This window comes from Equus przewalskii, chromosome 13 (assembly GCF_037783145.1).
Source record: "Equus przewalskii isolate Varuska chromosome 13, EquPr2, whole genome shotgun sequence".
Taxonomy (NCBI): domain Eukaryota; kingdom Metazoa; phylum Chordata; class Mammalia; order Perissodactyla; family Equidae; genus Equus; species Equus przewalskii.
Genome location: NC_091843.1, coordinates 34,009,649 through 34,025,596, shown reverse-complemented (window position 1 = coordinate 34,025,596; position 15,948 = coordinate 34,009,649). Strand labels below are relative to the sequence as shown.

The 15,948-nt window shown below is 38.6% G+C and overlaps 1 protein-coding gene across 1 annotated transcript in view; it reads left to right on the top strand.

The window, feature by feature from the left end:
* NDFIP1 (Nedd4 family interacting protein 1) overlaps window positions 1-15,435 on the top strand; it is a 46,150-nt gene extending 30,715 nt beyond the window's left edge. The window contains exons 4-8 of the mRNA XM_070570528.1: window positions 1,671-1,758; window positions 2,687-2,811; window positions 4,981-5,047; window positions 8,889-8,994; window positions 14,396-15,435. Coding sequence (XP_070426629.1) covers window positions 1,671-1,758; window positions 2,687-2,811; window positions 4,981-5,047; window positions 8,889-8,992 — 384 coding nt within the window. The 3' untranslated portion in view covers window positions 8,993-8,994; window positions 14,396-15,435. The remainder of the gene's footprint in view (window positions 1-1,670; window positions 1,759-2,686; window positions 2,812-4,980; window positions 5,048-8,888; window positions 8,995-14,395) is intronic.
* Window positions 15,436-15,948: the final 513 nt, after the last annotated feature.

The following is a 15,948-nucleotide window of genomic DNA, read 5'->3' as shown; positions in this document are numbered from 1 at the left end:
ATTCCCCAGGGGAACTACTGGGAACAGCTCCTTAGGGATTTTCCAGCCTCTTTTCTGTGTAGGGCAAGTTTTATTTTCCCTAAAGTTTTTGTTTTTGTTTTTGTTTTTCTGAGGAAGATTTGCCCTGAGCTAACATCTGTGCCAGTCTTCCTCCATTTTTTATGTGAATTGCTGCCACAGCATGACCACCAACAAGTGGTGTCGGACTGTGCCCAGGAACTGAACCTGGGCTACCAAGGTAGAGCACGCCGAGCTTAACCACTAGGCCATGGGGCCAGCCCCTTGGGTTTTTTTTTTCATTTGAGGAACCCTCATTGGACTGTGTACAAGTCTACTACTTTTACTTTGAAGCGTATATTCATTTATTTTTCAATTTCTTGACACATACCTACATCTGTTGAAAAGGTAGGCTACATAAGTTGGTGTCAGTGTTGGCCAAGATCATATTCCTTCTAGACTTGCAATGTTATGTTTTCAAGTTAGGATGGAAGGGATGCTATCCACCAATAAGGTTAGAGGTGGGGTTGTTTCAGACGTATACCAGTGTAAACAATGGTTATGGAGCTGGGCAGTGGGCAGCCCTGTAGACTCTTCATGTGTGGCCATGCTGACCTTTTTTCCCCATGTCAGTTTCATAAAGCACTTGAGCTATATCCTTAATAAGCCCTGGATTACTAACATTCTGAGCCCTAAATAGGCCCTAGATTACTGATATGGATTACTAGAATTTCAGCCGCATGTGTAAATAAATGTTCTTCTTTTTCTTTCTTTCTTTTTTTTTTTTTAAAGATTTTATTTTTTTCCCTTTTTCTCCCCAAAGCTCCTTGGTACACAGTTGCATATTTTTAGTTGTGAGTCCTTCTAGTTGTAGCATGTGGGACGCCGCCTCAGTGTGGCCTGATGAGCGGTGCCATGTCCGTGTCCAGGATCTGAACCTGAGAAACCCTGGGCTGCCAAAGCAGAGTGCTCGAACTTAACCACTTGACCACGGGGCCGGCCCCTCCTTTTTCTTTTCTTTAGCAATAAAAGATACAAAAGATCCTTTTTTTAGGTACAAAAAAGAAAGAGTGAGTAGTGTTTTGTGAACTTCCTAATTTTTGAAGTGTTTCGTTGAAGAACTTGGTTATAAAATGAAAAATTCCTTTTGTTTAGAAAACTATGGAGATAGGAGAAAGATTTGTTTTTTTCTCTAATTATGTCTTTTACTTATAAGACAAAATGAAATTTTTAGCACATCCTGAGCCTTAATGCTACATTTTGAATTGAGCCAAAGCAGTACATCTTCTCCTGGTTCTCACTTTTGTCCCTTTCTCTTTTTTTCTCTATTTTTTAAAGATTGGCACGTGAGCTAATAACTGTTGCCAATCTTTTTCTTTTTTTTTTCCTGCTTTTTCTTCCCCAAATCTCCCCGGTACATGGTTGTATATTTTTAGTTGTGGGTCCTTCTAGTTGTGGCATGTGGGGTGCCACCTCAACGTGGCCTGATGAGTGGTGCCATGTCCACGCCCAGGATCCGAACCGGCGAAACCCTGGGCTGCCGAAGCAGAGCCCCCAAACTTAACCGCTAGGCCATGGGACCAGCCCCTCTTTCTCTTTTTTTTTTTTGATATCTTTCCTTTGCCTAGAAATAGTACATTGTGATTTACCTTACTGTTTTTCCTTTCATTTAGGATGAGGATTTTGTGGGTCGGGATGATTTTGATGATGCTGACCAGCTGAGGATAGGAAACGATGGGATTTTCATGTTAACTTTTTTCAGTAAGTATTTACACATAGCAGAGCCATTTTCCACAACCCAGAATGCTTTGGATTATGGGTGAATCTGACTGAATTAAAATAACTATTTGAGCTAATATTTTAATACATTCTATTTGTTTGATCCCTTTTACTGAGATATTCAGAGCTTAGTACACTTTTATCTTAACATCCTTTCTCTTCATGTTCTATTTCTGTGAATATCTGCGGAAAATATAATTAAAGCAGTTATGGGGATGCTGCGTTTTTACGTGAGCTAAGCCTCATCTTTCAGGCCTGCAGGGCCCCTTAGCGTTGCTTCTACTCGTACCTGACCTGAGGACAGGAATTAAATGCCTTTGTCTGATGAATTCCGTCTTGCAAACTTTTATATTCTAATGGATTAAAGTCAGCCTGATTTTTTTCCTACTTGATGTTATTTTTCATTTATCTTTCCATGTGCCTCACTTAGAAGTAAGCAACCATTTCTTTTACTTGCTGTGTTAAAAAGATATGAAGGAAGTGCAACACTTTTAGAGATGATGTTATATAAGCTGTCAAACTTTATAGAAGCAGGAGGATGAATGACTTGAATCAGATTATTTGGGGGCACTAATTTAATGTTCAAGGCATTTATTTGCTGAAGTGTAACACACACAGTAAAGGGCACAAGTCATAAGTATACAGTTTGGTGGATGCTAAGGCATTTTTGAAAGTGAATAGGAGTAGATGTAACAGTGTGACACCTGACAGAGAGGATGTTTTCTTGTTTGCTTTTGGGAGGAAGACGGAAGGATAGATGTTTTGGGGAGGTGGGGTGAGGATTCCCAATGGCAGGCTGGGCTGTCTTTCATCCCTGGAAAAGCCGTTTAAGCAGAAGCAAAGGTAGAGGGCACTCTTGCTCCTTGGGAACAGGACATGACTGACGCTTTCTCCCTCTCTGCTTTTACAGTGGCATTCCTCTTTAACTGGATCGGGTTTTTCCTGTCTTTTTGCCTGACCACCTCAGCTGCAGGAAGGTATGGGGCCATTTCAGGATTTGGTCTCTCTCTAATTAAGTGGATCCTGATTGTCAGGGTAAGTTGCACACCAGAAAAGATAGACTCCATAGAGAGGTAACAAGTAGAGTAACTTCAAATATTTGATTTTATCTCATTTGCTTTTTTTGCACTATCTCAACCTTTAAAATTATTTTTGGTTTGTCTTTTTACTGGTTTTATGAAGCTGAACCTCAGTCAGTTGCACTTGGCTCACGCGCACAAGCTTTGTAGTGAATATTTGTGGCCCACTGGCGTCTGTCCTGCAGATTGCTCACCAGCTGCTTTCTCTGTTCTTAATGTATATAATAGGATGATATATGTGTATGTTCTGAAATTAGTTATTTTTATAATAAAAGGAAGGCTGTCACCTCTTTGGTGGCTTATCAAAAGCAGGCATTTATCTCATTAATTCTGCTAAAGCTTTAGTCTGTCTTCTTCCCTCCTTCCTTCTGGCTTCTCCCTCCTTCCTCCTTCTCTTCTCTCCTCCCGTCCAGGATTGGTTATCAGTAGCATCACTGGTTATGCCAAAATGTTTGGGGAACCAAAACTGTTTAACAGGTGCTGCTCTGTTAGGGGGCCTTATCTCTAAATTAGAGATCTTTAGTGATTTGGGAATTACCAATTAGTTAGAATTGCGTGAAGTAATTTAAAATTGTAAAAAATCTAGTCTCTTAAAGTGTTCTCTGATTTCAGATCTTTATTGCTGTTGTCAACTTTATAGATAAAACCAATGTATTCGTCATAAATTGGCATTATTAATTAATTAATGCCTGTTGACTAACCCCTGGGGTTTTTCAAACATATTTATTCTAAAGCAGTTGTTAACATTTTTAAGATTCCAAGTTCCTTTGAGACTGATAAAAGTTACGGGCTTTTTCCCCAGATGGCTGGTATACACTCATTTAAAACACGGACTTTAGGTTAAGAACCCAAGCTCTAAAGAGGCTTTTCATTCCTTCTCTAAGTCTTAATTGTTATTTTGTTAAGAAATAAAATACTATATATGTTTATTTTTTATTTTTTTGCTGAGGATGATTAGCCCTGAGCTAACATCTGTTGCTACTCTTCCTCTTTTTTTGCTTGAGGAAGATTAGCCCTGAGCTAACATCTGTGCCTATCTTCCTCCACTTTGCATGTGGGTTGCTGCCACAGCACGGCTCACGAGTAGTGTAGGTCCACACCTGGGCCACTGAAGTGAATGTACTGAACTCAACCACCACGCCACAGGGCCAGCCCCTAAAATACTATATTTTAATGTTTAAATTATGTTAATCTCTTGGACACCAAAGCCCCCAATAGAAAACAGATAAAATTAGTTACCAATCTTTTTTTTACTAAACTTTTAACTAAATTTTTAAACTGAATTGAATAAATCAACTTGTATCAGTACCCTAGGATGGCTTTGTCTGCAAGTAGCAGAAAACCTAGCTCAAAATGGCTCAGAAAACAGTGGGGAAAATTTATTTCCCAAGAAAACAAGGCCTGCCATGGTGGGAGGTTAGTTAAATCAGTGTTTCATTGACATCATCAGGGAAAACTGACACTCCTGCTCAGCATGCAGGTCTGGCTGCTCCTCCCTCAGGGTTAAGATGGCTGTGGCAGTTTCAGACATCACATCATAAACACAGCAGTGCTCAACAGAAGAAAGGGAACTATCTCTTCCCTTCCTTTTCTCTTTAAGAGCAGGGAAACCTTCTCAGCAGCCCGCAGTTCCCATTGGTCAGAATAATGTGTCAGTCCCTGGCAAAGGAATGGGATTGTCATGATGCATGTGCTAAAGCTTCGAGGTCAAGGCATGACTGGAGGAGCAGGAGAATGTGAGGGCTCCTTAGAAAGGAGGTTAAATAGTTTGTTTTGGTGCTGGGTAAGCAAAGTAAAAGTCTCATCAAAACCTATTTCTAGAAGGGCAGATATTATGTGTGCAAAAAAAAGATTAAAAAAAAAACAGATGTGAGCACTTTCAAAACAAGGAGTCTGTAAAGTCGATATTTCAACATTGCTTTTGCATGAAAGGAAATATATTTACATATATGGTAACCATTTCAAATCAGTAATATATAAAATACTTTTGCTTATTTTAAAAAATTATTGTAAGAGCTAAATGACAGTATTAGCGTAACAAAGTCTTGTGTTTTGTGTGCCCTTAAGTTAAAATGTGAAATTGTGCCTGCTAAGCTGCTATAAAATGTTTTGCTTTATTTTTCAGTTTTCTACCTATTTCCCTGGATATTTTGATGGTCAGTACTGGCTCTGGTGGGTGTTCCTGGTTTTAGGTAAGTGCTTTTAAGATAGACAAAGGAGAGAAAAGATTATATTAAATTTTAGAAATAAAATTACTTTTAATAGGCACATGAAAAGATATTCATCATCACTGATCATCAGGGAAATGCAAATCAAAACTACACTAAGATATCATCTTACACCCTTTAGAATGGCAAAAATAACCCAAACAAAAAGTGACAGATGTTGGAGATGTTGTGGAGAAAAAGGAATTCTCATACACTGCTGGTGGGAATGCAAACTGGTGCAGCCACTATGGAAAACAGTATGGGTATTTCTCAAAAAATTAAAAATAGAAATACCATAGCCATCCCACTACTAGGTATCTATCCAAAGAGCTTGAAGTCAGCAATTCCAGAAGTCCCATGCACTCCTATGTTCATTGCAGCATTATTTATAATAGCCAAGATGTGGAAGCAACCTAAGTGCCCATCAACTGATGATTGGATAAAGAAGATAAGGTATATATGTACAATGGAATACTACTCAGCCATAAAAAAGAATAAAATCATCCCATTCACATCAACATGGATGGACCTTGAGGGAATTATGTTACGTGAAATAAGCCAGATAGAGAAGGACAATCTCTGTATGACTCCGCTCATATGAGGAATTTAAACATGTAGACAAAGAGAACAGATTAGTGGCTACCAGGGGAAAGGGGGTTGGGGGGGTGGGTACAAAGGGTGAAGGGGTGCACCTACAACACGACTGACAAACAATAACGTACCACTGAAATTTCGCAAGATTGTAAACTATCATAAACTCAATAAAAATTAACTTAAAAAATTACTTTTAGTAAACCCTCATATCGCTTACTATACAGTAATATGTTATCAATAAGTATAATTTAAAAAATATTTCTCTCTTAAAGATTGTCACCATCAGAATAACATGCCTGTTAATAAAATGTCCTTTAGTGGTGGTAGGCATTATAGTCTGTGGGTTTTTTCCCCTTGTGAGTTATTGCCACAAAGGGTACGTAGACCTCAACCTCAAATTGCTTATAGGCATATTGCGTCCAGTTGAATTGCTCATGAGTGTGCGTGGCCCATCTTCAGTTGGATCTGTCAGTAGTAAACAGAAAATGTGTAGCCTTGCTAGACATAGCTTCTGGAAGAGCTGCTTTTAGGTTTCCAGAATTCTTTAGTTCACGGTTGATGAGAATAAGAATATTATTTTGTGATGAGGAGACCTTTTTTTTTAAACATACCAGGCATTTCAGGTTGTTGGTCTTAAGATTATATTTTTTACTCTAAACATTTATTTCAAAATATTTTCTCCCAAGACATTTTAAAGCAAAGAACACTGAGGTGAATACTGTTGACTTCTTCATTCTTTGTGAAAAAAATATATATGATAGAATAACAGACCACCATCACTGCTGTCATTTCTACAGAACAACAGCAGGGCCATCCTGTGGCCGCTAAAGATGGCGTAGTTGCCTCGCTGTGCTTCTGTGACATCACTTTGTCCTATCTCCTGTTTTGGGCCTTCTTGTTCCCTCCTTAATTAAAATCCGTGGTGGCAGTGCTGCTGATAGGTCTGGCTAGCACAGCGTAGAGCCCATGCCCAACAGCCGCCTAACACATTCAGGACCTACCTGCTTCCCCTGGGTTGACAGAGCCACACATTGCTGAGTTTTACTTAGAAAATACAAGTCACCCATCTCGTCACCCCCTATCTCCCCAATAACATCTACTCTACTAAGAGTCATTGGAATTCCAAGGAAAGAGAAATAGTGATTTTTCCCCCCTCCCTTGATTACCAAGAAGCTTAATAATAAAAATGACCTATAGGAGAGTTATTTTGGAGGAATGGTTCCTTGGCTTGCTTATTCTGCAAACTGCATCTTTAAGAGAAAGGTTGACTACCCCTTGTTCCTCAAGTCTGAAGTCCACACAAATCCTGAATGGACCAAAGAAGGGCCATTAAACATATTTTGAGGTTGATTTTTGACTGTATCGAAAGTTTAAAGAAATTTAATGGACCGATTTCCTTCCTATATTAAGGTTTCATGGGAGATGAATTTATACTACTTTATAATTGATCATTCTTGCTATCTTACTGCTTACTAGTAGACAAAAAATGGTGACTTTGGATGTACTTAGTGCATTTGGATCCAATGTTTGGGTCATTTTTGGTGCTTCTCTTACAGAGAGAACCAATTTTTTTGGAGTTTTTCCTGTGCGGGCCAGGTCTACACAGAGCTCTTGAGCTGGCAGCTCATAAGCTGCATCTAGCCTGTTGTGGTTTGTTTGTTCCACAGTGATTTTCAGAAGTTTTTTTATTAGTTGCTATCATTTTAAAATCAAGAGTTTTCACTTAAACATCTGAATTTTTTTTTACTTTTCTTAAAATTGGAATATCTAGCAAAATTGGCACCCACTGTTTGACTGGAGCTGAGTTGTAGCTGTCTCCTCCAGACAGGTTATATGCTCTCCAGTTCACTAGGAGCCCCCCACCCAGCATTTGAGGGGGTGACCCTTGCTCTGTAGTCACTTGTTGCTTTTGGTGCCAAACAGAATGGTGTTCACTGAGCTCAGTCCTTATGACTCTTGGTTATTGCCAAATTCAATTCTGAGTAAAAAGAGTTTTTCACCACTGAGTGTATTTTAAAATGTATCCAAAATAAAGTGGTTGCCTAGGGCTGAGGGGAGGAAGGGAGCGAGCAGGCGAATGGGGAGTGACTGCTTATGAGTACAGATTTTTTTAGGGGTGATAAAAACATTCTAAAATTAGATTATGGTTTTGGTTGTACAACTTCATAACTATACTAAAAGCCAGTGAATTATACACATTAAACGGGTGAACTTTATGGTATGTAAATTATATCTCCATAAAGGTGTTAAAAAAAAATGTGTCTAAGACTCAGGGACCATCTGTCTCTGAAGGAGAAGGGCCAGGAGCGTCTGAGTTGCCATTGGAGGGGGCCCATCGCTTTCCCGCTGACTCCTCCACGAGGTGCAGACTTCTGTGAACATATAAATTCTGGTGTGGCCATACAAAATCATTCTTACTCCTTTACTGCCTGGTAAATAAATGGCAAAGTACCCTATTTGTATATATTTTTTAAGAATAGAGAAATAGAAGGCCCAGCCCCGGTGGCCTAGTGGTTGAGTTCGACACACACTGCACCAGTGGCCTGGGTTCAGTTCCCAGGCACAGACCTATACCACTCGTCTGTCAGTGACCTTGCTGTTGCAGTGGCTCACATGCAAAAAGAGGAACATTGGCTATACGTTAGCTCAGGGTGAATTTTCCTCAGCAAAAAAAAAAAAAAAGAAAAAGAAAAGAAAAACAAAAAAAATACAGAAAAAGAGTAGAGTTGAGAAGATAAGAATTGCTGTACTAGGTAAGGGGATCCTGACATCTAGTGGACAGCATTATATATTATCGACAGAGAAAGAAAATCCTATGGCAAGAAAGGATGGAATTTTTTTTACTTGAGAAGAACAGTTTATAACCTCTTCTTTCGGGAGTTAATTATCTAGGAATACTTTTTTGGAACTCAGAAGGTGGGTTTTGATAATGCTTCTCAGTAGGACTTCCAAATGTAAATGTTTGGCCCCATCTTATTTTTTGTTTCCTTTTTAGACCAATTAGATTCTGAATGCGCAAAGGAGACTTTTATTTGGCTCCTGAGATTATGTCTTCTCATTGAGAAATGGAAAGTGTGGTGTGGAAATCCTTTGGAAATTTTGGGGAACTTGCTCACGATTTGATAGCTTTTAGCAGAAAAACAATGAAATAGCGCTATCGAGGGGTATGTCTGGGGAGGGGACTTAATATGGAAATTATGAGTTCATTCTTGACTTTTCTTTTTTGAATTAGGCTTTCTCCTGTTTCTCAGAGGATTTATCAATTATGCAAAAGTTCGGAAGATGCCAGAAACTTTCTCAAATCTCCCCAGGACCAGAGTTCTCTTTATTTATTAAAGGTATTAAAGAAAAAAAACTTTCTTCTAGTCCCAGTGTCATCATGTGATACATTATAGATGTCTCTTGAGGTTTAGAGTAGGGTATACCCCCTGTGGTAGGGGGTATAGAGGAGGTAAGGAAGCCACAGTCCTTGCCTTGTAGTAGTTTCTAGTTTAGTAAGGGATGTTTCTACAAAAAGCTGTTGAAAAAGGCAAGTTAGAAAAACTGCCATAGGAGAAAACGTTATCTCAGATTCTGACAATGGAGAAGAGTCAGCGTCTTAGTAGTCATCAAGTAGCTAGGATATTTGGCTGGGACTCATGGTCTTCAGTCTTTGAATCTTGAATCCTGAAGCCTCTGCTTACTGTCATACCAGTTCCAGAGGATGGTATCGAGAAAGCCTTTCAGGCCTGATTGCTCAGCTCTAACTGTGTGCCGCCCCTAAACCCCGGGGCTGGGAGAGACCATGGGATGTGTTAGGAACTCCTTTTACCCAGCTCCCAACACGCCCACCAAGGCCTCTAGCTCTTAAAATTGTGGAGGGGGGCCTTGAGCGACATCTAGGGGCCAGCCCAGTTGAAGGCCCCAGGAAAGGCTTTGTAAGGGGTGTAGCAGTTGATAGAATCCTTAAATGAAAGGTAGAATTTCTACTAGTGGAAGTTGCATAGAGTGGGGAAGAATTTCAGGATCAACGGAAGCAAAGTGAAGAGCAGAAATAGAAGCAGGGAGGGGTGGAGCTCCCTCAAGGGACAGCAGTGTGATTGTAGCACAAGGGTGTTGAGGGTGGAGGCTGGAAAGCCAGCTTGGGACAGTGTTCTCAGATGTCTTGAGTACTAAACCCATTTGCAGTGGAACCAAGGAATTCATAGAGCAGCCCTTTAAACCCAGTGACATGTTGGCTCAGTGCAGGTCTCAGGCTATATGAACATCAATTTGTTCTGTATTCTTTGTTGGGTTATCATAGTTTATATAGGGAATCGTATGCTACGAGTGGAGTTCCCAATTTTGAAGATTCGTGGTGGTCTCAGGATGTTTGCTTCTAGAAAAGAAAGTATCCACCATATTTAATTTGCCAGGTGGTGGGACAGCATTGAAAGTTTTCAGGCAACAGAATAATATGATGAGAACTTCTTGGATGTAACAATTTTTTTCAAGCATGGTATAATGATAACATTTGTCAACTTTTCCATGTATTACATACTGTATTAAGCACTTTACATGTATAATTAAATGTGCTTATGTAAGTAACAAGCTTATAATGATAGATAAGCTCATGTACTTGCATGGTGGAGTATATTCTGAAGGCATGTCTTACGAAAGTTAAAGCATATAAAAAACTTAGGCTTGTGTTGGCTAAAGTCAGTTTCTTCAAGGGAGTATATACTTTTATTTGAAAGAAAATTTTAGTCATTAAGCATACCACCTGTGTTTATAATATTTTTTTTAAGAAAGGGAATGTTTTATTGCATGTTTAAAAGTGGGTGGCATGTCCTGAATCTGAATTAGGTTACAAAGTCTGAACATGGATGGACATTGACACTACTGTCCTAGGCCCTGTGGTGTCTCTTTGTGAACATCCTGACTTGAAGAGGCTTATCAGGTGTTCTGTGCAGTTTTATGTAATTACCATTGTCATCTCTTTTCTTTCCCCTCCTTGACTGGTTATAATTTATAGTTACTTCCTAGCCTTAGGTTTAACCCTTACCTACCAAAGACTCAAGATAATTCTTTAGCGAGGCCGTTCTCCTTCTTACTGAGGGCCCTGAGGTCAAGACAGAGTTCCCCTAATCCATCAGCGCCCAGAGTGTCCTCAGGGGACAGATTTCTTTCTTTCTTTCTTTTTAAATAATAGATTCTGTAGGTTTGGTCTAATGATAGCTTTGAATTTCTAAGTGGACTGAGATCATACCTCTGTCTGTTCCCTTCCTTCTTCCCTTAGAAGGAAATTTCGATCTTTATTTGGAATCGCACACCTTCATCTTGCTTCTAGAGATTGAGAGAAAGCCTGAACTTCTCAGTTTTCCTGTATCGTTAGGGACGTTATTGAGGGTTTTTTCTTTATAAAATTTGTTGGTTTTTTTTATTTTCTGAAATTTCTGGACTGTTTTATGGGAGTATTCTAAAACAAAGCATCATAAGGGTTCTGATCTGAAATAGGCAGTCGTTGGTAATAACGCTGTTGGAGCTTGAAGGGAGGTTATAGGCCTGCTGTTCTCTGTATTTTGGAGTCAGAAGCTTATCATGCTTCAGGAGTAGTCAGGAACTTAGAGGTCTGGGAGCGTTCCCGTTGGAGGGCAGAGTAGGATTGCTTTGCTTTCCTGTCTGACTTTGACATTCTCCTTGATTTGAAATTGTTCCTGACGTGTCCAGAGAACTCAGAGCTCCAAATTAAGGGTTTGGGGACTTGGAGCAGCATTTAGAATCCTAATGACTTCCTTACTGATTTTCAGTATCCCCAGAGGGAACCTGGAAAGCCATAATATCCTGTGGGACAGAATTTCTTTTGTCCGTTGACAGGGTAAGAACTGTCCATCCAGATCCAAATGTAGGATGTCTTTTTCTTTAGTTCGGAGGAAATACAGTTTAATTTAGTCTGAAGATGTGCCGGAAAACCGTCATGTAAAGTGTGAAGGTTTTATTTTCTTTCATTGCGACCTCTTACTTTATTTAATGGAAATATCACTAGGGAAAAGCCAGCTGTAGGCTTACTTTTTGCTAGAAAGACACAGGTAGGGCATTTTTTAAATAACTTGCTATGACAGAAAAATAACTTAATTCCCATGCTGTACTAAGATCTGGCATTTTACTGGAGAAAGGTATAAAAATAGTCACTTTTCTATTCAGGCTACTCAAAATGTAGTGTACACAAACAAACCAACCTTGAAATGACCCCAGAAAGCCTCTTTGTAATCAGCCAAAGTAGACGTTACAAAAGCTGAACTAAGCTCATGCACTGCGGTAACAGCAGCAGCTCCGAGATTCTCTTTTGGAGCTCATTTAAGCTTAGGAAAGGAAATCTGGTTTCCTACCCCGTAGCGAGAAAAGCCAGAAGGAACTGCTGGAGGCGGGCACAAGGGCATCAGGGGTGCCTGACTGTGAGGAAGCAGAAAAACAAAATGTTCCTTCTGTGTTGTTTAAAAAGAAAAGATACCTTTTAGAAATATCTTTATCTGAAAAGGGCAAAAATGGAAAGTGTTCATAGTTTTTCTTATTTGCCAGTTAACTGGAAAATAAATTTTTATGGACTACGACTTCCTATGATGCCACCAGGTAACTGAGGGGCTTGCTACAGTAGCTGAAAGGTGGTCACACAGTTAACTGGTATGTTACTGCTACTCCAAGAGCACTTGAACATAGGAAGCGTAATAGATCTTAAATTCTGTTATTTTAACCACGTCTCAAATAGGAGGAGAGAGCGTCTGTAAGCCCTGGCGTTAATGTGATAGAGCCCTTCCTAATGAGTGATTGCTGTCACCTGGTGAGCTATGCCTATTAGGCATCAGATATTTTAAGTTTTTTCGTGTGATGATAAATTCTTTCATTTCTCCTTTTTTATAAGTTTCCCCCTCCTCCTTAATACTTCTGTTATTTTATTAAAGGAAATTCACCTCAAGTTAAAGTTTGATATGTTGGACTGTGTTATAAAGTAGCAAGACAGAAATGTTTCCATGGAATTTTTGCTAAAAAATTCACATAATGTCCAAAAATAATGATTGTCTTCCTCTTGAAATTAAACAATCTCTAGGCTGTTGGATTCCTTTTGTTTCTGAAGCAGTCTTATCTACAGTTTAGTAATGATGTCCACAGTCCTTAAAACCTGTTTGTCCTCCAGTTCGTGTTCCATCATTGTTTTTGTAACAACTTGTGAGTCAAGTTGATCTGATCAGGCCTCCAGGTCTTAGACAGAGAGCGGTGAGTGCCACTCTAGCAGTCTTTTTCATTTGGAGTTTATAAGGTAATTGAGATCACTCATTAGTAACCTATCTAGGTCCTGTTAATGGATTTTTAATGTTTGTTGAGTGGCTCTGACTTGCAGGGACCTATTAAAGCTGATTTACCTCTGCGGAAGCAGCATGAACTAAGGGAAGTGACCAGGTAGTTATCTGGACTGTATCATATGTTCTCGCATCTCTAGTGTTTTGACATGATAGTAATTATTACATCAGTTTTCATCCATTAACCTCCATTCGATATCAGTCTACCCATTTTCTTTTTGCTTCTACTTGACTTTGGGAGTTGCTTTATTCTTGTGTCTTTGTTCCTGCACATTTTGAGGTCTCTCAATGTAAAGAAAAGTTGCTCTTGTGTCCATATCATTGGTTTACTTCAAATCAAAACACCAACTGAATTTGGAGTTTGGGCAAATAGTAACAGTTTAAAAAGATTGTTGATTTCCTCCAGTGTTGTAGCTTCTCTGCATTTTGTCAGCCTTTTAAAGATTTATACAGTAGTCTAATCAGAAAAGATATAAAAGGGCTGCTTGTGGCTTTTACAGTAGTTTGGAAAGATGGAAAAGTAAGCTAAGGGCCTATATGTGAGCCCATCCAGCTCTCGCTTGGTGCACGGTGCTGCACAGTACTTTCTCAGTAAATATTTAAGTGATTAATAGATCTCTTTAGTGTTTCTTTTAGCATTAATATAGGGAGTTGCTTGTACCTTTTCCCATTGTTTCCATGAGAACCAAAACAATTTATTATGCTAACACAGAAATGCCTCAAAGTGTTAAATGAAAACTGCATTTAACAAAATGTTTAGACATTATTTTAAGAGCATTTATTTCAGTCATATAGATTTCTTTTTAAAAATTAGCTTTGGGGCTTCATATATCTTTTGGTTTTTTTCAGAGATACATGCCCAAAAATACACTGACGTTTTTTCTAATTGATTAAAACAAGTATTTGTGATAGCTATGAGTTTACGGTCATTTTTTAGTTTGCCGTGCTCTAAGTATAGCATGACGTCATGGCATCCTTATTGGAAGTCTTCCTTGCATGAGATTGGGCAGAACTGGCAGGGTAAACAGTAGGTTTAGGTGTATTAGGAAGATTACCGCTGTGCCTGGATTCTCCTGTGTCTTTGTCCCCTAGTTTCAGTCATTGCTGTCGAGGTTAAGTGTGGGGTGAAGGAAGTGCTACTTGCAGGGTTCTTTTGTTAGAAGTTTGGAGAGAGAAACCCCTGACCTCATGGGTTTTAGAGAAAGCCTTCAAGTTCTTTCTAGTTCTAGAGTCTTTGATAACTTTAAGAGCTGAAATTTTAATGTTTATTGAATACTATGATGTCAGTGTATAGTAATCTTAAAGCTATGTTAAAATGTACTTCTTGTGTCTCCAAACATCCTGCCTCCTTTTGTGACTACATCCTCCTCTCAGCCAAAATAACAAGCTAACTCAAGTTTCAATATTCAATATCCTTCTCTGGCAGATGTTTTCTGGCAAAGGCCTTCCTGCGTTTATGAATTCTCTCTCAAGAAGCAAGAGAACACCTGCAGGAAGTGAATCAAGATGCAGAACAGAGGAATAATCACCTGCTTTAAAAAAATAAAGTACTGTTGAAAAAGATCATTTCTCTCTATTTGTTCCTAGGTGTAAAATTTTAATAGTTAATGCAGAATTCTGTAATCATTGAATCATTAGTGGTTAATGTTTGTAAAAGCTCTCGCAATCAAGTCTGTGATGTATTAATAATGCCTTATCTATTGTTTGTAGTCATTTTAATAGCATGAGCCTTGTCCCTGTAGTCAGTAGGGGGCAGTCTTGCTTTATTCATCCTCCATCTCAAAATGAATTTGGAATTAAATATTTTAGTGTAAGATATGTATAATGCTGGCCATTTTAAAGGGATTTTCTCAAAAGTTAAAACTTTTGTTATGATTGCATTTCTGCACATAATCCATATTTGCTGTTAAAATTAATCTAGAAATTTATTCAGTTGTACTGTGAACACCTGGAAGCAAAGTCATAGTGCAAAGTACATTTAAAGTGTGGTCAAGAATGTGTTCTTAATTGGTCAATAATAAACATTGATTTTTTATAGTCTGTATTCTAAATTTTGCAGTACCTTGTTCTGTGTTGTGTACCTAAGGGATTGCAGAGGTGTTGTCACTGTATAAAATAGAAAGGACAAGGACAAATGCACCTTAATTATTAAAATGCAATTCTTGACACTTTCTGTGTGATTAGAGTCCCTACCTCTTTTTTTCCTTTTCTTTTGTCTCCTGATGATTAGGCCCAGGGCTGGGAGTAGAGAGGGGATTAGGTACTAGGAGCAAAGAAAGAATTAGCATGGAACTTTTGAGATGATCCCTAACATACTGTATTACTTGCTTTTACAATGTGTTAGCAGAAACTGATGCGTTATAAATGTAGGATGATGTGCTTTCTGCCAAGTGGTAATTCACCTTGGTTTGCTATGTTAAAACTGTAAATATAACAGAACATTAATAAACGTCTCTTGTGTAGCAACTTTTGCTGTAGATCAGTGTTTAATTTCTTGGTTTGCATCTGTTGATTGCTAAGGCAATTTTTTCTGATCTTCATTCAAACAGATTCATACAGAATTATTCAGGAAATATAAAAAATTGGTCTTAGGCCAATTTTTTCTTCTTTTTCAGCACAGGAAGTTTTCTTGTTTCATATCATACTCAATACATTCCTAAAAATACATGTGAAAATTGGTTCTGCAAAAGATAATGGGCTAAAATAGGGAGGAGTTGTAGAGATCTTAAATCATTCTGGAATTCCCAATTATGCTTCGTGTTTTAGACATAGTCTTAGATAATTTATTTCCAATATTTTCTGCGCATTCTCTGCATTTGCCTTTTTTCTCAGTTGAGCACAGCCAAATAGTTTAAGTCCTGTGAGCACCCAGTTGAGGCGAAAGATGTCTTCATTCCTCCTGATTTCCATTCTTATCTCAGTTGTGTTAAATTTAGAGACTAGTAGTTCTTATAATATCAGCCATTTGATTGTTTTCCT